Source organism: Scomber scombrus, chromosome 20 (genome assembly GCF_963691925.1).
Source record: "Scomber scombrus chromosome 20, fScoSco1.1, whole genome shotgun sequence".
In the NCBI taxonomy this organism is placed as follows: Eukaryota; Metazoa; Chordata; class Actinopteri; order Scombriformes; family Scombridae; genus Scomber; species Scomber scombrus.
In genome coordinates, this window is record NC_084989.1 from 13454608 (window position 1) to 13480174 (window position 25567).

At 40.8% G+C, this 25567-nt stretch overlaps 1 protein-coding gene across 1 annotated transcript in view; it reads right to left on the bottom strand.

Moving 5' to 3' along the window:
• prex2 (phosphatidylinositol-3,4,5-trisphosphate-dependent Rac exchange factor 2) overlaps positions 1-25567 on the bottom strand; it is an 89491-nt gene that overhangs the window by 56796 nt on the left and 7128 nt on the right. The window contains exons 2-10 of the mRNA XM_062441526.1: positions 15976-16047; positions 14784-14906; positions 13149-13253; positions 10757-10858; positions 9703-9864; positions 6548-6681; positions 5521-5624; positions 3833-3982; positions 3143-3284 (exon numbers count right to left, since the gene is read on the bottom strand). Of these exons, the coding sequence (XP_062297510.1) occupies positions 3143-3284; positions 3833-3982; positions 5521-5624; positions 6548-6681; positions 9703-9864; positions 10757-10858; positions 13149-13253; positions 14784-14906; positions 15976-16047 (1094 nt within the window). The remainder of the gene's footprint in view (positions 1-3142; positions 3285-3832; positions 3983-5520; positions 5625-6547; positions 6682-9702; positions 9865-10756; positions 10859-13148; positions 13254-14783; positions 14907-15975; positions 16048-25567) is intronic.

A 25567-nucleotide genomic window follows, 5' to 3' on the forward strand; every position in this document is an offset into this window, starting at 1 on the left:
AACACAGTGAAGTCATTTATTTCCCTGCACCAATAAGAATTTAGCAATAATTATTTTAATTTAATAATAATTTATTGGGCATGCTAGTATATCTTTTCATGTTGCTGTCAATCAAATTTGATTAATCGTCAAATTCTTGATAAAGCAGATGAGCAGATAAAAACCTGCAGCTGTTCTTCTACTGAAATTTAACTTTGATTGTTCCTCATTAAGATCAATACCACTCTCATGTCTGTCTGCTAAATATGAAGCTACAGCCAGCAGCTGGTTAGCTCGTCATAGCATTAATTAGCTTGTTGCTAACTTGTCCCATTAACCCTATCCCATTCTCATTTCCCATAATGTCAAACTATTGCTTCAAGTTTCTGCATTATAATCAAATCCCAGATTATATCTGCTTTTGTACAATATATATCAATACATTAACTGAGCTCTGTGTTTGTGTTATCTGCATCTACAGGTGAAAAAGGAAAAACCTTTTCATTCAGGATATAGATAAATGTTTCATTTTTGTATGCTGATAGAGCAAAGGGTGTATTCCAAGTAATGTCATGAAAAAGAGCAGAGGCTGACAAAGATAAAGGGCATTTCATACAGGACGTCTAACCTTTCCATGGAACTCTTATAGGACTTTTCATCAACATCTATCACAACAAGCAGACACTTTTGTCTGTCCCGTGTAGACAAGACAAAAAATATGAGTCTCTTTTGTTTGTTTATTCTCGGTTTAAAATGGGTTGATAACTGCAAGCTAGGTGGCTGTCACACACAGTTCCTTTGATAAATTACACTGTCGCAGGAACCAAACCACAAATACGATTGTACCATTTAAAGGGGAGGAGTTTGAGACCCAGAAATAGCCCTCAGTCTTAAAAAACAATCAAAAAGAAAGAGGAGGCGTGGAAAGAGAATAAAGAAAACTCATTTCACAATGGAGGGAGTGGGCTAAACTGAAGCCATAGGCAATGTGGCTTTCATCAGAGACATACCATGCTGGTTCCAATTCGCAAATTACGCCTACATGTAATCATCTCCAAAATCATCGCAGACAGGGGAAGTACAAGGGGGCTAGTGATGTCCTTTCACCCGCAAGTGGTCATCCAGGTGTTAGCCAAGCTATATATGTTTCCAAAGGGAGCTTCACTTGAACTACTTTCTCACCATATGATCTCTTCAGACTCAACAAGGTACCCACATGTGACCAACGTTTGATCCTTTTAATCTTTTTAGCTGACAGATCCATTCCTCTTCCAGACCGCGAGAGATCTGGTGTTGTCTGCATGGACCAAAGGAGAAAGTAACTCCTCATTCCAAACCACCATACGATGTAACTTGGCCGCAACTATGTCCAATTGGACTTTTTGGCTGTTCCTTTTTTTTTCTCTCTCTCCATGCTTTTAAAAATAACAGGGATTTTGAAATGAATGTTTGAGCTCGGGTGATTTTCAGCGCGACTATTACCAGTCAAAACCTCTTTCATTCTGGATCGTACTGGGGTGTTTATAAGGCAAATTTGTTATGGGATTTCAACTGTCCAGATAGGAGTACAGTTTAAATAACATCCAACCAAGACTCTCTTGTGAAAATACTTCATGTTTTTTCTAACCCTTCTTAAATTGCATAGTGTCGTCACTCTATAAAAAGACTTCTGGCCGTCACATACAATTTTCATTTTCAAACATAGAAAACTCTTCGGCTACAGCCAGATGTTTGAAGATTTTTGCTATCCTAATCCAGCTTTGTCACCTTCTCATACTTACAACCAGCTATGAATTTATAATACAGGAAGCACATTTATTTGCAAAAGAGGAAGTAATGTTGAATGTGAGGAATGGACATAAGAATTGAGGTTATAGCTTTCTGTTCTTTCCCATCTTAGCAGAGCAAGAGATGCTGTGTCCCATCAAGATTTTCAGACTTAAAGTAAAGAACATTTTATCACAGTATAAGATTTGAGGATCAGCGGGTTCTGGTAGTTAATACAGCAGAGAGACAGGAACTCACACACATCAGTGATTGGAGTTACAGCCTGTGCCCTCTGATTATCTGATTTTGAACTTGATTGCAGGAGCTGCCGAGCTGCATCTAGGAAGTGTCTCCCTGTACAGGATTAAAGCCTGAGCAAACTAACGTCAGCACAACTTTTTTTTTTTTTTTTTTTTACTTATTTGTGAAAATCTGAAAAACTGATATGACAGAAAGACATCTACAGCTTATATGATGAAAGTAAAATGCTGAAACGGGGGCATAAACTCATGCATACTTAAAAATACTGTAGCCCAAGGATGGGATTTTTAGCAAAGCACCCCTTAAATATTCTTACCTATCAAAAATAAAGGACAGATATGTGTGTTTAGACTTATCAAACGTGGAAAGTGTACTGGCAAAACTACCCCCACCCTTCACATACACACACACAAACGCACACACACACACAAACAAACAAACAAACAAGAAGCTGCTCTGGCTTATTGGGCCCTCTACAGTAGTTACCTCATGGATTCCTCAGCAGAGAGCTTATTGTAATCTAACATGGCAAGGGAGAAAGCAGGCAGTCAGCTGAGCCACACAGGGATATCTCCCTGTGATTTATGACTGGCATTCAATGGCCGATCCGTCCCCAGACACAACACCAATAATCCTTAAATAAGATTCATGGGCAAATCTGGCTGGATTTGATTTTCCCATGACTGAGACTGCAGATATACATAACACACAGTCTCCCTGAACAAAAAGCGCCGACACTTTCTTTTTCCCAGCTGCCTTTAGAAATCCTTGCCAATTTACGAATGCAAAGCAGGAATAGAGAAACGGATCTGCACGGCAAATGTGTTCCGCGTAATCTGCTCTGAGGATATTATCATACACTGTGGGTGCTATTATAATTCACTTAACCCTGCACAAAGCCTTCCTACCTAATTGTATCAAATAAAAATACCTACGAATCTCAAAAGTACAAATACGCAGAATTAGATATTCATTCTGGTTTATCTAAAAAAGCTCATGGCACACTCATTCAGTTTGACATTCACACACTCTGTCACAGTGACAAGGCTCACACTGACGAAACCACAAGCGTTAAATACTCAGCAGCTTCCTCTCCGGACAAACTGAGTGTCCGGATCAGCAGTGTGAGCCTTACCTTCCAAGGAAGCACTTGGGGAAGGTGGTGAGCTTTCGTTTCCGATCCTTAATGAGGTTACCCTTGGTCATGAGGTGGTAGAGCTTCTCCCCCTTCTCTGACACCATCACCCATGTATCCTGCTCCATGCCGAGCCTCAGACCTACACCGCAGAGGAGGGAGGTGGGCGCAAATAGCCTGTCAGTAACATGGCATTCGTGATCTTCGCAGTCAGCTCAGAGACTAGATGTGACATCAATTACTAACTGGAGAAGGTTAATGTCTACTAATTTCACAAGATAATTAGTGGTGCCTTTCAGTGTTGGCGCTAATAGTCTTAGGCAGGGTTAATGACTGACATTATGAAGAGTTTATCATGTTCACTATCTGAAAATGAGTAAAGAAAAAACTGAAAATATGCTGTTGTCAACTATATATGTTGCTTGACAAGAGTGACAGCTTGAAAATCTGTTAACCAAAGCCTGTGCATTACTCTCTCTCTTTTCTGTCATGCAGATCCCACATACTAATAAGGGCTTTTTTATTCATCATTAATCATCAAAAACACAGCATATATTCTGAGTTATATAATTCAAGACAGATGTTGAAAAGGAAAAAAAAAAAATAAAGCAAAATGAGTTTCCCCTACCCGAATGTATTAAAATGAATCCACCCCCGCCCTGATACTGATACACAGAAGCGCCCTCTTACTTTTCCTCCGCTCCCTCTCCTTCATGATGGCCTCCAGCCACTCCTGCTTCTCCTCCGGGGTCTTTGCCATGCAGACAAACCACTTGTTCTTTGCCGTGTTGTGGATCTTCCAGCCGTTGTTCACTATGTTCCCACTGCTGTGGTAGTCAGCTGCGAGGCAGAGGAGGAGAGCACAGAAAGGAAATATCTTGACTCTACTTGTTTTATAAAGTCCTCTGCTAGCTGAGGGGTGGAACAACACCAGTCCGCTTTTTTGACTCATACAGTACTTTTTCATGTTTGAAAAGGGAGCGCCATGAATCAGTGGTGGCGCTGATCATGACACTGTAAACAGAGTTGTTAAGAAGTAAGATTCATAGTAAATGGGGGTTACCGCGTAAAACACAACATTAACATGAGACACAACTCCAAGTAAGAGAAAACATGGGTGAATAAAGTTGTGATAGTAACACCGAGCTTCATACAGGGAAGACCAAAAAATAAACATGTTTTTTGTGATTTAAGGCTTTTTTTTAGAGTAGTGCATCCTTTGCTTTCCAAAAAAAATTCATTCTACAACTATTGAGAATAATATACTACATCATAGCACAAACGCTCAGTCAAGACTCATTTTTCCCAGCTCTTGCACCAGCCATCATAACCGCTCTATTGAGTGCTACATTGATTATCGCTCGTCTCCTTTAATGAGATAAACGAGTAGACACACATGCAGAGGAAGACCCATCTATCAGCATTATTTACTACGGAGTCCTCAGAAAACTCTCTCAGAGCTGATGGCTACTTGTAATTCACCACCTACACTCATATATCGATGTTGAGACTGTCAAAACCTCAAGCAAATGGAAATGAACCCTTGACCGTTGGTTGAATCGCTGTCATTATTTCCATCTCTTAGCAACATTTCAAATACCTCTACAGCTGACCTCTTGATGTTTCCCTCTGAGGGTGTAACAAAATGCAAACCATTACAATCATCAATTACAATCATGTCTAAAAGCATCTACAATGTGGTGTCCTTTATATGGTAAGCCTCGAGGGTGTTTTTTTTGTTGTTTTTTTCAAACCTCGGGCAGCAAGTGTGTGCCTGGGAAAGAGTCGCGGAGCTTTCATTACGTAGGAATCTGAACTAAAATACTCCTGTCGCCCTGGATTTCAGATTGAGATCTCCCGCCTGTGGTGCAGAACACCCACGAGTTACTGCACCGCCGCCTGCCTCATGTGTTTATCCTCCCTCTCCAGACCCAAACCCATCCATCTCGCACCAAAAAAACCCAATATTACTGCCCATCTAGGTCTGTTGGAGAGGAAATGATGGCTTCTACAAATACAAATGATAATCAGTGGCTATGTGAGGCCAAGAGATACAAGCGCTCAAGTTCACCAGCGGCAGCAAAGACTCAAGAATATGTAACTTAAGATGCCTAAAAAAATGTTTATAGGTAAATGTTTTTTTTCTATCAACGATCCAAGTGTAAAATCACATAGTTGTCCGGCAGTTTAGGCCCAGGACTATGTCAACTTTCCTATGTGGATTATTATGGTATATTTTTAAACTCGATCAGCCAGAAAGTGTTGAAATAAAAATGAAGATCTGAAAGCGAGTGAGCAAATAAAGAGAAAGAAAATCTAACTGTGTAAACATACATTAGTCCATAATAAATGTTGGATCTTTTTACAGGACCACTCACCCGTGCCATCATCCACATTTTCCACTTCCATCACCTCTGTGTTGATTCTGCCTCTGAACAGGTAGCGAGGGCCCTCAGTGGCTGCTTTGCTGTTTTTTAAACGCCTTGAATAAAGAATAAGAACAAGCAGATAAGGGTTTAAATATCTTATTGCTTACTGAAGCTCATTCAGAATTACACCCATCTGATGTTTGTCCACATGTGCTAACCAAATTAGGACAAGAAAAAGTATCCAATTTAGAAAACTTACAGGATTTAAGTTCAACTAATGTTATTTTCTTTCTTCCTTTTTCTTTATTTAGTCGGTGAATTAATTAGATTTTATGCACCACCATCAGACATTACACTGTACACAGCTGGTAAAAGCAAATAAGAGCTGGTGTCAGCCTGGCTGATGGTGAGTGAACAAAAGCTGCCAAAAACACATACAATGGACGTAGCAACATTGTTTGCAGCTGCATCAGTGACTCAATGTGAGCAGCACAGACCCGACAAAATAGAAACTAATTTATACAGAGAAGACTATTCATCAAGTGCCTTGCCTGCAGACGCACAACAACAGTCTGCAATCAGCAAGAGTTTCCTGACTCAGCTAGCGCTTATCATAATTTACACCAGAAATTTACACTAAAGATAAGTCAGCACTAAAAGAAAAGGAACATGTGTCCAGCGATGATGATTATTCTACCTCAAATAATCACATATCCCAAAGTGAGAAATCAATTTCTCACGTGTCTCCTCTGCAGCATGAACTTTCTTTGTACTCCCTTGTGAAAAACTAAGATACATCCCTCAGTGCACTGCTCCCTTTTCTTTACAAAAGTAAAGAAACTGGTGCAGTGAATTATTTATGAAGCTCATTCTTTAAATGTTCTGTCGGAGCGTAGAGACAGAGGGAAATTACACATTTGCATGACCAATATCTTTATTCTGTCTCCTAAAAAAATACAAACAGTCTAATTAGTATTTAAATGTATCTTCTACTTTGTTTTGTGTCTGTGGAGTATTAAATAAAAAGTCAAGACACCTGTTTTTCTTCTTGCAATATACCAGAAGCTTGTCAAACAGAAAGAAAATCCTCTCTTGTATGTTTCCAGCAGAAATCTTCAGCAGGACACCCTGCATGAGCATCTCAGTGCATGTATCTGTGATATTGGAGCCCTGGAAACAGACATATGGATGCAAAAGTTAAACAGACAGAAGAAAGACAGTATAACAGAAGCTTAGACATATAGATGGACACAGTTATTCAGTAAGTTATTCAAACAGGCAAATAATGTTAATGTGAAAGTTTCATTTAAAAGAGAAAGTTTCTATTCTTCAGAAAGGTTTCTACAATCATTTCTATACCACTGAATGCTCACACATGGTGTCTGAACAGGAGGAGGGATTACAAAGCCCAACCTTTCCTGTTCCTTTTCTCAGGGGTCTGTAAAAACACCCCCTGCTTCCTCATAGCAGATTGGTCTGGGACTTTAAAATACGCAGCCGTTAATAGCTTCTATAGAATAACATCCCGTCCAGTCAAACTATGTGTTGCATTGTCGTGCCTGGTCACCATAATGGTTAGGGGTCCTGCTGCAAGTGATAAAATGTGCTGTCTTTTCCCTTACCTTGCCTGCTCTGGGAATTTATGTACCACGTTTGATCGGCCCTTCAGAGCTAAAAATAACTCCCATGCGCACAGAGCCGGAAAATGTGCTAAGCATTTCCTCCTGCTGGAGACATCAGCGGGCCAAAACTTATCCCGTTTTTTCCATCTTTCTCGCCTCGCCTTTTTTATTCTCCCCTTCCTCCATTCCCTTCTGCCCGTCATCTCTCACTTTTTTCCCCCTCCTCTTGATTCCCCGGTCTATTCCTCTATCTCTTTCATTCCTTCCCCCAAACTGTTTTTTTCTTCTCCCGCTCTTTCGGGGCCTTTTAACTCCCCAGCCTATGACCAGATGTTAAACTAATTTGCAGCCAGTGAATGTGTGCACGCCAGACATGGAAAGGCCAGCTTGTCTTGGTCACTTGAAGGGGCCAATGGCAACACCACACTAGTCCAGGCTTTAGATCTGCATTTCCTTAATGGAAGAACCAACACTTCCCCTTTGTGTTTCATGTGCTTTTAATAGAGCAACTAGCCAATTTACCTCTTTTTGGTGCAGCCTTCTTTGGTTTTTCTTTTTCTCTAAGGCCCTTTTCTATCACTCTTCACATCAATCTTGTTCCAAGCCAAAGCCCAACAGCAGTGGGTGTATTCAGTCTAAAACTTAAGCAACACTTTAAACCCTCAGTCATCTGTTTCATCTAAATTTCAACCCTGTATTTTTGTAGTCAGACAACTGCCAGGCATAATAACTGCAGAAAAAAGGATAAAAAATGAGAAATGACAAAGCAGGACATGCCATTAATTAAGGGGAAAGTATGGTAGAAAGGTTTGTATTAAACTCTGAAGAGGTATTTTGTCACTTATCTGGAGAGCTGAGAAGAGAAGATGCTTTAACTAAAAAAGCCAAATCAAGCAAACTCCACAACTCAAGTAGTTTTTAAGAACACTAATTAAACTAAACAACAGTACAGAATGTGAAGTCAAACACAAGTGGAAACTACTACCCTCTGCTCTAAAATTAACATATTTTATTTCTATGGCACGCAGTGACAAAACACAGGCACTTGCAACCGACTGACAATCACTGCCCTGACAAATGCTGGCAGTTGTCACCATGGTGACCACGGCGGGCCATCGCCCCGTCTCTCCCACGCGAGGTGAACCTGCCAGGATGCCCTGAGGGCGGCCAGCTGTGGAGCAGGTCAGCGCTAACAAGCAATCAGCCGGGCGGAGGAGCAGGAACGGAAAAACAGCAGCTCTCACAATCACTCCTCATCCCTCCATCATTCCTCAAACACCCACACAGAAATGCAAGATGCAACCATCAGTCAGTTCTCTCTCTCTCTTTTTTCCCCCTGTTTTTCTCCGTCTTAGTTTCATCTCATTTAGAGCTTCAGAGCCTGGCGTGCAGCACTCAGACGATCCTGCTCCAGAATGAGCTAATGTTTACAATTAATAAATGTGCTGAGGGGAAACCACAGAGTAGCTACAGCCAGGACTGTCGAGTACAAGATATGTCACCCCACCCAACACTGAACCTCATTCTGATCACATTACTATTAGAGTTTTAGCTGTCTGTGTGTGTGTGTATGTGTGTGATTGTAGACACCTAATATCTGTAGTGTTTATTTCCCTCTCCTATTTAACTGCAAAACAGCTTTTTTTATATAAATTCCCAACAATATGTCTAAATCCATCAGAAGCTTTAGTTTTTTTGGTCTGCTTCTAAATTAATAGATTCAAGATGTTTATTTTGACATAAAGTTTGCCCAGCTATTCATTTTCCTGCAGTATATTTTACTATGAAGCCATTAAACTTACTAATACTCTAACAACACTTCAATGTTGTCAGTGACCCTAATATAACACATTCAGAAAAACTTGAACATCTCACTCACATGCAAAGAAGAATAACTGTGCCCTGCATTATCTTCTCTTAATCATATCTGAGTGAGTTGGAAGCTTGTGTTTTATTACACCTTAGTCAGAACCTGCATCAGTATCAACAGCATCTCTTTGTCTGCGTGTTTACAGGAAGCCTTTAGGACCCCTTTGGATGAAACCAGGTCAATTACATAAGCATCCCAGTCTCTTGCTTAACAATTACCGCCACTGTTTCCTCTTTCCAACCACTACTAGGCCCACTGACCCCTTATTAAGGAATCCCCCTGTTCTCAGGAAGAAAACTAATCTAAAGGCAACCTCCAGACGAAGAAGTGTGGTTTAACTGATGATGATTGGATCGGTCACCCTAAAGCATGTAACTACAGGCTCATCCAGGCGGAAAGAATTTGGCCATTGTGAATACAAGTCATTGTTCCCAGAGAGAACAAGAAAGCTTAAAAGGCTACAAAAGTCACGCCACTTGGAATTCTTGGTGAATTGCTGGCATAGGGCTAAGTGGCTTTAAATAAGTCATGACTTTGAGATTTGGTGGGGCTCAGCTGTGAGTTAAAGGGGACAAAAAACTTGCAGGCCTACCCTGACAACACAGGACTACGAAGCATGTCTTTGTAACCATTTAAGTTGATCTCACTGGGTAAAAAATCCAATTATTACACACTGTGTTGAGTTAAGTTAAAGCCTACCTCCCAGCCCTCAATATGGGACTGCCATTCTTCCAGAATCTCCAACTTTTCCATCTGTCTCTTGGCTTCGTTGATGCTTGAGCACGCCGCCTTCATCACCTGAAGAGACTCCTGCACCAAGGTGTAGTCGTTGTGCTTCTTCGGGGTCCTCTTCAGCAGCTCCTGCATATGTAAAGACCATGAGTTCACACGTACACACACACAAACATGTTACATGATAGTATAGATGCACACAAATGTCAAATGTGGCTCTGAGGCGTCCCTTATTCTCCCAACATGCATGAGGCACAAAAAGAAAACATTTCATGCCCACTCCCCACCTTCTAATGGTTCCTGTGTTTAGTGGTTAAACCCCCTGCTACTACATACATGCTCTAGCAAAGCAATGGCAATCTCTGCATCTACAGTCTAAACACAGCTTGTCAGCTACTATAGGTCTGATTTACACGGTTCAGGATATATCAGCAGCCACTGATGGCTATCTGTGGCATCTTACAGAGAGGAGGAGGCCCTGGCAGCTGTAAGACTTCAAATGGCAAGGCATCAGGTTACCCCCTTATTATTATTACTATTACATCTCTGAGTCCCATCCTGGTGGCTGTTTAGAGAACGTCTGGGTGAATTAATAGATCATAACAAGATGAATGGGAAGGGACAGCTCAGATCACCTACTCAAACAAGCCTTTGAAAGTATATTTCATTTCGCTCACGTTTCACATTGGGAAATAGAGGTTTCAAAACTAACATCTGAGAGTGCAGGTATGAATGAGCCCAGTCACAGAGTCTGAATGTGCAGCTGGGCTTGGGAGGTGATGAGAGGTCTTGTGTTATTCCTACAATGTGGTTCTGCCGGGGAACTAAAGCAGAGATGTGTCAGAATACGAGATCGGTGTTTCATCTGCATGAGAGAGGTTCATGCGAATAGGACAGGACAACCCCAACTAATGACTAGGTGGTGGTGGATGAAAAGACGGGTAGAAGGTGGCCGACAGAGGTGGCACAAGGGTGTGGTGTCTCCATAATGCATGGTTAGGATTCACAAGGCCATACTCACTCTGAGCAGTAGTGGGTACTTGCAGATCCTCTGAATAGGAGCCACCAGGTAACCCTCCAGTGGGACCTCTGTATTTTTTCTGCCTCCTAGCAACATGCAGTTCTGGAGGAGAAGAGAAAACAAGAAAGGAGAGCGCAGGAGATTTCAGATGTGCCATAAACTGAGAGATTATTTTTGCCTTCAGTTCAGTGACCTTCATGTTACTAGTAGAAGCCTACTGATAGTGGATTTTTGGGGCTGATGCCGATACTAGGGAGGAAAAATTCCGATAGATACATCGGCAAATATTGTTTTTGCAATGTTCTCTCAAATATCAAACACTTGTGACTAAGATAGGTAATGGAGGCAGAATATTTTACAGTTTAACAAAATTACATCAATCCACTGAAACAGTAAACTTCACTAGGAATTTAACAATAATAAATAAATAATAAATAAAAAAACACAAATAGACCAATACCTATAAATATATAGGAAACTTTAATTGAGAAAAAGTATAAAATATACATAAAATGCTGCCTATATAACTTTGAAAAGTAAAAAATATCGGCACATATCAGAGAGCATATACGCCAATACCAGTATGATACTGATATATCTGTAATAGGCTAATATTGACCAATACAATATATCAGTTGGGCTCAAGTTTCTAGGTTAACTACCAATATTCATTCTCACCTAAAATTTAGATGAGGTGCTATATTACAGTGTAAACAATGAACCAGGCTTTAAAGCAGTCAGTAGACCAAAGGTTTAGTGGAGGTTAGTGGATAACCCAACCATGGTCACTGTAGTGACCTTAGCTATATTAGCCCATTGCCAAGTGCAGGATGGAGGGTAACATGAGATCCATATGGCCCCGTTGGAAGGCTAGGTCACGTAAAGGTCAAGGCTATAAAGGCCTCATTATCTCAAAGTCAATTAATATCTTTGCCTCTTCTGGTTTCCTAGATTAAAGGCACACATGAACAGTAAATCAGACTTAAGAGCTTTCGCAGCCACTCTTCTCTGATGGTGTGTATAGCATGTGTGCGTTTCATTTCTCATTCCATCAATTACAGGCAAAGCAAAGGTCATATGCTTCACCAAGGAACCGACCAATCAATACAAGTGAGTGTGCGGTCATACTCTAGTTCTTCTGGGTGTGTAACTCTGCTGGATCTCAATTTCAAAGCGCTCTGGTTTTATGGGAGTCTTAAAACATGAGGGATGATGGGGTGTAGTGATACAAGTGTGTGCCGCTCTGAGGTGACGGAGCAGAAGTGAGAAGGACTAGCATTATAAACTGTCAAAGCGTATGAGAAACAAGACTAAGCCAAACCTAGTATATGACTAGCGCTAGAGTGCTTTGTTTATTTATTTTCATACAGTAGTTGGAACTCAAGGTGCTATACACATAAGAATAACATTAAAAATACATCCAATAAATTGCACCATATTTTAGGTGTTGCTGTTTTTAAGAAGGGTTGAGTTAAGATTTAGGCTATTTTATGTTTTATATATCATTTCACTTACCGAAAAAATTCAGTAACTATCAAGTTAATCATTAATGTTAAGTGTACATGACCCCAGTATAGCGTGTTTCATATGTGTGAAGTTTCCATTCCTAAATGTATTTGTTACACTGGCAACAGCACACAGATACTTTTCTCAAATAGGATAATTAGTTGGATTAACTGGGGATGGGATACTTAGCTTCAGCCGACCAATGATGTAGCTCCATCACTCAGTTACTCAGTCAGTCATTCATACACAATAACGGTTGTAGGGTTGTATTATTGTAAGCTGGTGCAGTCCAGCCAAAAAATGAAAAGTATGAACAGAGGACAAAAGACTGTAAAGCAGCATTAAGTGAAGGTGTGTGAAAGGCAACAGAGGGAAAAGAAGGTGAGCGTTTTGACCTCTCTGTGTGCACACGCACTCGCAAACACACACACAGACACAGTTTAGCAAGCCAGCAGTGGGGATGTAGTCATCTTTTGTTCTAGCAACATGATGCTCCCCATGGAAGTGAAAGTCTCTGAGAGTGTCGGGACAGGAAGAAGAAGTCCGCCCACACAAGGGGCAGAGTCACATCAGCTGTCAGACAAACTGGAACATAAAGTACACGGTTTTACACTGTCCAGCTGCCATGTGTGGGTGACTGTGTGTTTGTATGTCTAAGAGGGTGTGTTTGTGCTACAGCTTTCATGTGTGAGCAGTTCTCAAATCATAATTTCAATCAGTCATGACCCCACTTGGACCTTAAACTTTTAACCTTTTGGCAAAAATCGACACTGGTTCCTCAGACTTGGATTTAAATACTGACCTCCATCAGAATGGCTTTCAGTATGTAAGCAATTGAATGCATATTACAAATTGTACATCATATGTGTTAATGGTCCCTTCTCACCAGTAAACATGTCCGGACGCTCCGGATCTTATTGAGCTCCAGCAGCAGCCTCTGGGCCTTCTCATGATTTCCACAGTATTCATCATAAATCTGGAAACGGCTCCTCTGCAATAGCCAGAGAAAGACAAAGTGAGAAGGATGCAAGAAAAGTTTTTAAAAAAATGTAATTTCAGAGAGAGAGTGAAAGAAGAAAGAGGGCCAACAAGAGAAAGAGCAAAAGAGAGGACAAAAAACAGGATGGGGTAATACAGAAGACAAATTTACTGACCAAAGAAGTCAAGAATAATGAGAGAAAAAGGCAAAAATAGACCACAGAGCTTATGACTTAGAGGATTCACAGTGGGTATGCATAATGTATATAGTGTGTGGGGGGCTGCAATCCCATCCTGTCATCTGCCGTGCAGCAGTATGACTGACGACTTTCCACCAAAGCAGTTTTCGTGACATTCATACTCCATTGTCTATGAGATGCAGCAGAGGGACCCAACCACACAACCTCTAAATCACTCACTACAAAGTCACTACACAGCAACAAAGATAGTGCGTGGTCTTCAGCCGCACTGCTCTGCCTAAGAAGACGAAGCTGGTGATGTGGAAAGTTGTAACTGTCATAACAACAAGCAGGAGCACTTAAAAAAACACAACTTTATGATTAACTGTACTGGATGCTCTCCTTATTGAATCATGTTTTCTAAGAACTGAGTATGAACTCCTAAATTAAAAATATTTTCTGGCTTTGGGGATAGATTTTACTGTATTCCAAAAGGGAGGAGTGTAGTCTTTACTCAGTGTGATACAATGTGCAGGCTTAAATCACACAGGATTTGAGCGGTCCAGTTGTCCAACTGGCTTAGTTTTTACCTATTTGTGTTTGAGTAGTAAAGTTAGATTGTGTAATTCTTTCTCGGAACTTTTAGAGCTTCAACAAATCACTGCAGAGAAGGAAACCTTGAAAAATCTGGAGAATAAGAGAAGGAAAAAGGGGAGAGAAAAAGAACATTTTTGTCCAAGTTTTATCTCTGTGGACTCACACGATCACGTATTACTGATTTGTGATCATAAGTCATTAGTTTTCAGTTATTCTCCGAATTATATCCCATGCTCTAAGTGAGATCATATCATCATAAGCTGGACTATACCATCTGTATCACTAGATCATCTCTCTTTCACCTGTATCAACAGCAGCCAGCCGCCCATACTGGCATAGAAATCCCCTTAAGCAGAAGGATGGTTAGATTTATTAGACTTTGAAACCTATTATATGCCAGCGCGCCTCAAGGCTCTGCATCAAAGAAATGTGATATATAGTGGGAGTAAGCAGTATATCAGAGCCCTATCAAGTACAACACACATGTGCGCTCTCTCATAATGGTTAATCCAGAGAGAGATATTGACAACATGTGGCGTATCTTATCATTTTCAGCAGCACTCATAGGCAGAACTGTGGCTTTGAGTTCTGGAGGTAAAGCAGGAGAGAAATTTGTCAGATTTCAGGCTCCAGTAGGCATTCATCCACTTGCTAAAAGAGCCTGGACTAGTTGGTGACATGATCATTAAAAGTGGGGTTATGACATTCAACTTGCAAGAGAGGGAGCAGTAAGTAATGGCAGCCATATTGGAGCATGCTTCACTTACAAAGTGCAAGAAGCAACGACCGATTTCATGGTGAGCATGGGGGTCAGGCTGGAGTAGCTCCTCCACCATCGACAGGAAGTCTTTGTGAATGGCCAGCATCTCCTCAATGTTGGAGAATAAAACCTGAGAGAGAAAAAGGACATGAAGACAGTGGGTTGTCACATGATGTTTGGTATATTTGCAAGCAGTTTTTTCCTCCAGCATTCTTCCTACGATTGCCGGAGACCAGCCTGAATCAATACTTTGGCATATACTGCTTTTTTGTGGCCAGCAGTGCTAGGCGAGGGAATGTCTGATACCACAAAGCAAAGAATGAGGTTTCTTTGTTATGGGCATCTTGGATGAGAAGTCTTTGATATTTAAATTTCAAACATTATTAGAGATATTTTAACCGAGAAGCTAAAAAAGGGAACGCATTTCTCAGATCTGTCATATGGTAACTTTGCTTTCATGTGGTGGTGACTTCTTCCCCCCTTTTATGTAACGTTTGTGGTGATATTAAAAGGACAAAACAATATGCTGAGTCTTGATGGAGAAAAGGGCTTCATAACGCCAGCGAAATAAAATCGAGACATGAAAAGCAGCAGTCTTTTATGGGTGTTTTAGTAAAAACAGGATAAAAAAAATCTGGTAATATTTGATCGACGCATTTCCATTCTAGAGGACTGGATGTCATTCAGCTGCTTGGTGACATCACAGCCCGCTGCGGCCCAACCCTGTAATGACCCCCATTACTAAAACCCTCTCTGTACAGCGTGTTCCCAAACAAAAACATAGCATGGGTAGACATATTCCAAAACACGGGAGATGCAGTAAATATCCACTGAATGTGTGTTTACCTTCAAGAGTAAGCAAGCTCACTGAAACAGTCACAGACACTCCCACTGTGAGAGAGCATCCTTTATAATCTTCCAGCCGGAATCATTTATAAATAGATTATATTTACAGCTGCTTCCTGGATCGCCCACGACTTCTTTCTCCATTCAGAACTTGACTATTTTAGGTTGAAAGAGCACCCTAAACAAGGGACCCACTTTATGTAGTTCCCAGTGTAATTTCCGGCCCTGTCATGTATCAGGTTACTGTATGGAAATAAGGTTTGTGAGCTGAGTGTGTCAGTGAAAGTCAATTGCTCGTAACATTTCCCTGAATCATAATTATATGGCCACATACCTCGCAGATTGACCCTCACCTTAACTGTTTCCTCTGTGATGTTCTTGTCCATTTTGGTGGCTGCATACTGGTTAAGACGATGTAGGAACACCTGAAGGAGGGCAGAAAATAAAAGGAACAGTTAACACTTTTGAACCAGCCCCAGGATTAAATTACACTTTGGCTTCTGATCGTTTGTACCTTTAACAGGCCAAACAGAAGGCTTTGTGTGCAGCTGCAACACTTGGCTGCCAGAGCAAATTGGTAACCATCACAATGGAGACCTGATACACACGAAATACAATCTTTGCGCTGGATGAAAAAAAAACAACGAAAAAAAAAAAAACAATTATTCCAGCGCATGGTATTTCAAAGGCAAAGTTAAGTGGCTGGGGATGGGAGCTGGGGGGGTGAGTGTGTGAATGGAGATGGATGGGAAACACTCTTACTTTCTTTGGTCCCTACGGACGCTGGTTCCCAGGCTGCTTCACCACACAAGACCTCGACAACCCATTTAATGCCCGAGGGCACTTTCTGAGAATGGCAAATTAAGAAGGTGTGCTCCGAATGTATTGTTAAAATGTGTAAAAGGAGGAATTAGTCATGTTCTGAACTTTGCCTGAGGGGGAGCTTTTCAAGAATAGGACATCCATCAACAGGTACCAGACAAGAATCTTTATGTTTATATGTGTAATGCCTGGAATACAGCTCAGCAGACAGGAATCTATCTTCGGTAGAAAGCACTGGAGAAAACAAATTGGCAGCATCACACTTTGATTATGATTGATGATTTGTATGCACTTCACTTCAGGGAAGCTATGATGAAATCCAAAGCAAGGCTTGAAAATCAAAACTTTCATAAAATATAAAGCACATGAGAAATTTAATGGCTCCGAATTTTTGCTTCATCGAATTTGTTACTTGCTTGCGTGATGTTAAACAACAACACCGTCCCTGATATTCATGTTGTCAAATTTGAATGAGCGAGTTAAACAGGAAAAAAACGTCCTTGGCATAACATCACAAAGCCACACTTGTTTTGTCTTGACGACATTTGTTTTCATTTCCCACATCACAAAATGAACTTAATTTACCCTCAAAATGGCTAAAAAGACAGTAACTCAAGTAAGATAAAAGCAGAGCAGAGATCTCTCAGTAGAGGTTTGGAACATGTACTTGGCTTTTATTATGCCAAACCTGATTCATGATGCTAAAGATAAATTAAACCAAATGAAAGAAAAGTGAAGCAAATATTTTTTACTTTAGCTAGAAGTCTGAAGTGGACTGTGACCGCCATAAAACCTTTTAGAAGAAGGAGTTCCCAGAATGCATCGGGGCTGTCAAAACTCAAATTATGACTTAAATGGCCAGTCATTGATCACATCAGTTGTCACACAAAAACCAAAACAACTTGACAGACAACATAATCACACTGGTGCAGCACAGAATATTCTGACACACACACAAAAAAGCACTCCAGTGGCACAAAACATAATTTCATGTTGCAGCATGACACAAAAAAACAACAATAACAGCTCCTGAAAACCACGCCCAATGTGAGCAAGCTTCACGCTGAAAGTCGGTGTGTTGTGTGCAGTCACTGTTAGTGCAGGAAGAAGTTACATCTGTCTTTGTAGTTGACCCTAACCATAGGCATCCTTTTACTGCCCCACTGAGGGCCATTATGCCATCTGTTGCCTGATGCAGCCACACAGCAGGCAACCTGACCTGCATAGTTAACATGATACACCCACAAAGCATGTAAACAGCTTACTTTAATGAGCACATGAGCCAAGAATTATTTCTTGACACCAAGATCTAAAGGAGCGGTTGTGACTACTGTGCTTATTGTGAAGTTTCCGTTGATTAATTGTGAGTGAATGGAAAGGTGCTGGGGCTAAATCAGTGGTTTTAAAAAATTAAAAAATCTCCCATTAGGAGCTGATTACCAAATCACTGTTCTGTCAACTTTCTAAGAAAAACAAGTTGACGTGAAAAAAATAACTGAAATCGTCTTAATCACAATGACATCAAACAACACTTCATTATGAACTGTATCATTGAATGCTTGAATTTGGGTTTGTGGTTGGGGGGGGGGGGGGGGAAACAGGGGCTTAAATAATCAGCCTCTTTGTTGCGGGCCAACTCCACGCTGATTACCATTCTGTAGCTTCCTTGCCTCGGAAACTCTGCCCCACTCACATGCATTAGCATTTGATTAGCAAGTCTAATATGTACAAACAGCAAGCAGACTGCAACAGGCCCTCGCAAAGGCCTGACAGGGCTTACAGTATAGGACCTTTGCTGAGCAAGAGTAGCGCTAATTTGCATCAAATCTGAGCATCCTATAATTGATGTGTGACATCAAACATGTGTTCATTAGGGAGTCCATCACTTCGGTGTTAATAATGAGGGGTCTATTCAACAGGAAATAATCACTATATCTGCAAAGCACTAATTATACTATCTACAGCTATGGGGAGCCACACTGCAGATGCTTATCGGAAGTAAACAGCGTAAGAAAAAAACACAGGGCATAATGGAGTGCAGGGACTCGAAATCTGATTGGATGGAGATAATAAATGGTGTTATCGGCCAAAAGATAAGAGAGTGTTTGTTTTTGCCGCACAGAAGTGAAAACACCTTTCATGTAGCTTTTAAGATAAGTATACTGCACAGAAAACTGATTCCAGATGTACAAAAGTCAGAACAATTCATCTGAGACGCTGATTATGCTATTCCTTGAAATTGTTGATGGCTCAAAGTTGATTTGTAGAAATGAATATGTCTCCTCGAAAGAGAGAGACAGCCAAGACTGCCTTGTAGATGTTATTAAGAGGCCAATCCTGGAACAGCTCCAGAATGGGAAGCTGACTGAATTTATGGACACAATAACAGTACCCAGGGTGACTGTGAATATAAGCCCATTTCCAGGTTTGTACAGTACCTGACAGCCCTGCAGTACATAAATGTACAGTTCATTTGCAAAAGTCTTATTGCACTGTATCTGAATCTGACATTTTATGCGTCATCCAAATCAGTTTTGCAATCCATCATCAACTGAGCACATCTAGGGTTTGTCTTCTACTTACATCACCAAGCAAGGCATCTGCTCTCTGGATTAAAGATAGAGTATTGACAGATCTGTCTATGATGCTAATGACTGATAACTTGAAACAAATTGCACTAAAAAAGTTTTTTTTCAAACTAAAGGCATGAAGAAATGCAGAGAGAACGCTGAAGTGATGAAGACTCAATCATGAGTTTCTCAGGCAGGCTTCAGATAAATAACTTAGGGCCCATTCATAAGTAACACATTTCCTAAATCCACCACAGTTGCTGTCTCTGTCCTCGCACTCAGTAACAACCCATTGAATTCCAGAGGGACAAGTTTTGTTCCCTAGGACTGGATGTGCTTTCTTGCAGGAATCCACCATGTCTGGGCACTAGTCGCTACTGAATCACAAGCAGACTTTATTGCATTTTTAAGCTCAAAAGGAGGTGTTGGCGATCCACGTCACGCCTTCTGTGCTCAGAAATCGACCGACAGTTGAACTGAGTGTACAATACTGACTTTGCAGTGGGAGGTTGAGGTTTGAATGGCACAATTTAGTCAATTGCATCTGGATAAATCATGTTTGAACATATTTTCATACTGCTAAAATGCTCTGGAAATATCAGCAAAAAATAGAAGGAGGATTTTTTAAAAGTTAGGGTTAGTAGCCACTGACATATTTTTGCCTGCAAGGAAATTCAGCAGAGGTTGTTCTTTTACTTTCTGCTTGTTGGACATACACGTAATATCTATCCTTTATCATATATCAACAGCATCCAATAAGGGGGAAAAAACAGTCATTTTGGTCCCTGAGGCTCAGGTATAATCACCTGGATTGTCGCTCTGATACCTGAGAAGAGGCTACACATTAAAACCCCATTAAAGTTTTCATTATTCCACAGAGCAGATGGATTTGACGAATAGATTGGTCCAATCACCGCATGTGGCTCTACCTGCCATTAATCAACACTGGCTCACTTGCTTTGGGCTACAGAGCCGTGGTTCGGGGAAATCATAGTTTTATAACCCGGCCCAGAAAATACTTTAATTGTGTGATAACAACATGACCTTTACAGTCACACCAAAATTCAATTCACAAAACTGAAATCGGGTTTGGTTTGCAAACCTGCAGGAAAAATCATAGACTTCACTAACGTCACAGAGGTAGTACAACTAAGCGGCTGCTTGGACAGAGCTGGAAACTGTCTCAATCTAACATGAGTGACAGCTCGGAAGGAGGGGAGCTGACATTACTCCTCACATCTTCTGGATCTCAAGGAAGTGTACATAAAGGAGAGGAAGAAGAACAAATGGACTGACTTGAGGGCTGTTTCCATGCCGACAGAGAGTCTCTTGAGCTAGCTGAGTTCAGGACATATTATGAATGGACATTATGTAATATTGTCCCCGCCAGATTGGAAAGATACAATCAGCGGAAGGCTATAACCACTCCTCTTGTATATATTTATGTGTGAGTGAATGTCAATGAAACAGATGGATCTCAGCAGACAAGTTTGGCAAAAACAGAGGCTACTCGTCTCTTTAAACAAGTAAACTAACAATGATATAACAAGAGGACAATGATGGACATTCCTGCTCTTCAAAATAACACCAGAGCGAGTGGTTGTTTTTAAGAGAGGGTTATGAATGTGAAATAAGTAGACAAGAGTGTGAAGAAAATGCAAGAGAGGAAAAAAAGCATGAAGTTCATCACATTTTAAACCCGGCAGAACAAGCTGCAATGGGAATACAAATCCCATCCTGCAGAAAAGAGCACCAAATAGATCCAAAAGAGCAAACGGATGCAGCAAATTGCTTTGATAAAAAGAAAGAAAAAAGAAAACTATCTAGCTGCGGCCATGCTGCAGAAATTAGTTTGAATCAAGCTAGCCATAAACATCTGCTTATGCATTTAAGTTAAAACCACTGGCAGGAACATAGGGTCTGTTTGATGTATTACATGCAAAACAACCATTTAAGGTCCCGGGGGTTCGATTGATTCAACTGTAGAACACCGCGCTCTCACTGAAATGAAATCAAAAGTTCTGGAGTTGCAGGATTAAAAGGAGTACAAAAGTTAAATACAATAATACATCTGTCAGCAAAATTTTATGAACTTATTCTGTTACCTGAGTTCAACTGCTTTTGCTGTAATGGGGAATCTATTACTCACTATTGAAAAAGGTCCAGTGTGAGTTCATTGGCAGTGGCCACCAGTATTAACTGTCACTCTGGAAGAATGAATAGGTCTTTCTCAGAGTCTATTGGACAAACTGCCTCTTTTATCCACTGTTGATTCACTGATTCGCTTTGTTGTCGCGACTAGAGAGCTGGCAAACAAACACACACATCTTTTCCTATTTTTCCTTTTTATTTATTTAGAGTTGTTGCGAAAAAAAGATGAAATTGTATCAGCACATGTAAAGGTAATCCATTGTATCCCAATTTGTGAAAGAGCCCTCTCTTGTTAGGAAATAAAAAGACGAAACAAAGGCCATTCAAAGCCGGAGATGGAGACACAAACAACGGCTTCCGCACTGGCGTGAATCACTAGACTGTGAAGGTATGCTCATTAACGCAACAGTCTCTCTCTTTGTAATACATCTGTTCCCAAGGAAAACAGAGTAAATCGTAAAGGACTGTGATACAAGTTAAAGGACAGCAATTAACAGGTGTGTTAGCAGCTCAGCACCCTCAGACGAGTTCTCGACTTTGTTGTGTGTGCTCACCTGAGAGAAAATGAGAGAACTGTGGAGATAGAAAGAGAGAATGCTGACAGAATGATGGAAAAGAGAGGAAGAGAGAGAAAAAAAGAGAGTCTTGTTTGGCCTTCTTAACACAACAACCCTATACGTAGGGAGGATACGGTGCCTTCGCCATACTTCCTGAGCGGAGGGACTGATTTTAAACCGGATTTCACCATTACAGGGTTAAATCTCCTGCACAGAGGCCTCACATACTCACACCTATGCATACACACTGAATTCCTGGCAAGCAAAAACTGAACTACCCCCCAAGAAGCACTGACCAGAGACAAACAGAGTCAGTCTCTGATGCTGAGTACACTGGGAGACATCCGAAAAGAGAGAAAAGCCTCTTTGTAGTGATTCTCTCCCACAAGCCATGCCCCTCCTGTCTTCAACAGGTCCTGATGACACGTCCAGAAGTCATCCAGTGCTTCCTATCTAATTAGTCCTCTGGCTACTTTTCCTCTAACCGCCCTGTTTCTTTCCACAGGGAATGTATACAGGAAACAGACACTATAAATACAGAGAGGAATGTTAATATGTCCATCTTGGGAGTGGTTATTAAGGCGCATCTCCACAGCTCAATGCAGAGTTTCTGGTTTTAATTAACAGCTAAGAACATGATGCCTCATTGACCGATATCTTCCTAAGTTCTTTCCTTAATTTGTTCTTGAGAGAGATTCTTAGGTGTAGAGAAGACCTTTCTCAAGAAAACAAGTCTACCGTCAAAATCTTCCAGGTGATCCTAATTAGCATACATAAATACCCCGCCAATGCCCATAAAAGGGCATGAGACTGCAGGGCCATGTGTGCACACAAAAATCACACAAAGAAATTGATTCGTTGAGAGTCAAGAATGTCCAAATGAAAGTCGAAATAGGGTGGAGCACCTGACACCAAACATTAAAAAAACTTCAGTAGTTCTGAAGGAGGTACTGCTGCAGGAAGTGAACACCAAACAAGCTGTCATATTCAGTGGTGGCTTATTCAGTAGTGGATATAAAATAACAGAAGAAAAAAAAAGCATGGGATGCTATTACTCGTTCAGTGAAAAAATGCCTGATTTGTGGAAAATGCAGGGGAAAATCAAGCTTGGCAAAGAAAAATTTACACTAACTTAGCTTAGCTTGCTTTGAGGCAACCAACAATTCTGTCATGGGTAAAGAAAAATTGGGTCCCTTGTCGGCAGCCTATACCCCAGGAGTGGTATCATCCGTATGCCTTTAAAGTAAATTGCTTCTCTTTGATGTTATTTGTGTCCTCTCACTGACCCTGACACCCCAGGCAATTCATACACAGCTGGAAAGGAGCAATTTATCTAATGAATATGTCTGTGACCAATGTCCTGGTGAGCCACATGCATGGCTGGCACTGGAGAGAAATGAGCACATGAGCATGAAATGATGCTTGTGGTCCTTTAACTGAATACCTGACAAGCAGGCAGTGGGTTTGTTCAATTTCACCCATCACGGCGCTATCAATGGCAAGCATCTTCAGCAAATTAGGAAGATCTTTTTACCTGGAAAACTGGATATTAAACACTGTAAATAGCCTCCAATGGATAAGAGTCTTCAGAGACCGAGCTTGATCACTCTCTCGCTATGCTTCCCCAATCTCCATGTGCAGCCGAGCACACCGCCACCCGCTGATAGCTGGCGAACAGAGCCACACGCCAGCACAACGATCGATCTGCAAGATGACTTAGCAGAATTGACGGCCTCCCAAGCATGACTGTCACAAACCCAGATTGTTCACTTGATTAGCATTTCAGGCCCCCCTCCCTTCCCACCTCCCGCCATCCATCTCAGCAGGACTGGCAAGAAAAAGGGAAACCTGCAGCGTCAGCCTGTCTCACACATGACAGAACCGGACATTGTCAATGGAGAACTGAACAACTACCCTGCCAGTTTCTCCCCCACAACTCTCCCAAGCACAACTCTTGACGACATGCCCACTCGTCCAAACAACCCCTCCTGCCAGGGTTCTGCTCATCATGCCTTTTTTTTGTCTGTAAATGGACAGAGCAGGAGGCACCACGCCAACATGGCTGCACCAGACAGTCTAGACCTCATTACAGTTTAGCCCATTTACTCTTCCAAATGAGCAAGGCTAAAAACCACTGATTACTGCACATTTACTGTACATGTAACTTTTTATATATGCAGTTTTTAGAGATTTATATTACTTATACATTTTTACTGTAGTAATGTCATTTGAAGAGGACATATCATGCTTTTTGTGATTTTTTGAGTGTAATTTGTATGCTGTTATAGTGTGTAGATGACTGTGTTGTACATGGTCAAAATTTCAAAACTTGAGGTGAACGTATGTAAATACTCCCTGAAAGTCAAAAGCCTCATCTCTAAACATTCTGTTCACAGTGTTACTTCTAATTCCTCCTTGTGTTGAAATCAGAGCGTTTAATGCATGCAACAAATGGCATTGTTGCTAAGGTTGTTCCACAGGTTGTTCATGTTGTCCAATCACGCATTTCGAATTGGATTCGGGTTTGAACATGTATGAATGTATTTGAGAAGTTTAAATTTCAAGTAAAGAACAGCAGTCTCTCTCTCTCTCTCTCTCTCTCTCTCTCTCTCTCTCTCTCTCTCTCTCTCTCTCTCTCTCTCAACCGAGGATTTGTTTTGAATTGAAAATTGCTTCTGAATCCAATCAGACACCAAGAATCAGAAACGAATTGTGAGATTCCCAAAGATTCTGCAAGCATGAAGTACTCACAAATGTTTTTTGGGAAACAGACGCCTGGCTCGTTAACTATACCAATGCTGCCTAACTTCATCATCACAGGAAAGATTACAGTATATATCCATTACCAGGTGGGTGAATGATATTTTCACTACATGCCAACAAGGGGAAAATTTCATAACCACACTAATAGAAAACCTGTCATCTGTTCAACTGTTTAAACGTTTTCAAAGCTATAAAATTCAGTCTTTAGCCACGTTGCCTACAGCACATATTTTTTCAATATTTATCATGATATGGTAGATAAAGTTTCCTTCCAAAGACCTCTTATTCAAAAGCCCACAAGCTTTCTCTGAGAAGGTCTGATTTAGAAAGGCAGAGTTTAGACCCCATGTTCATGGTCATTTTTCTATTATTAAATTATCTCTTTATGAGTGAAATCTCATGACTTGCTGTCACTTTGATACCATGACTTTAGGGTAGAAAGGTAGATTTAATGGTGGATAATAGCTGTATTCATGGCTTATTCCTCAAACAAGATCCAGTCATCTGTACTGAAGTGTGAGGGACAAATCGTTTCAGAGACTGAGAAAAAACTGAGGAAGAAACACAGACAGACAAACATTTTTAAAATGTCTGTGCACACAGAGACACTACTTGTCTAAGTCTCAGACCTTCTATAGCAAATCCCATTCAAGTGTTTAATTAAATAATTCAATGTGAAGTGGAATTCCCCATCATGTCTGGCTGGGCAGCTCTGGGTGTTTATGGATTCTGAGCCCAAAAATGCAGGACGGACAGAGACTTAAAATGACACGGAAAGTGTGAGTTGAAACCACAACGAGAACATACAGACGTGTTTGGACATACTCTGAGGACACTTAAATCCAAAACAAATTAATTAAAACAAATGGGCTTTGAAATAGAAGCAGTTGCACCACTTTACGATACCAAGCCACATAGTTGGCAATTCTTTTTTCTTTTTTTTCTTTTTTTACAGGCAATATCCTTATAAGCAACATACAAATATTTAATTTGTCTGTAAACATATTTTCATTTTTTTCCAACCATGTCATCTAAACTTATGACAATGTTGAAGCAAGTTTAAGAGTGCAAAAGCAACGCTG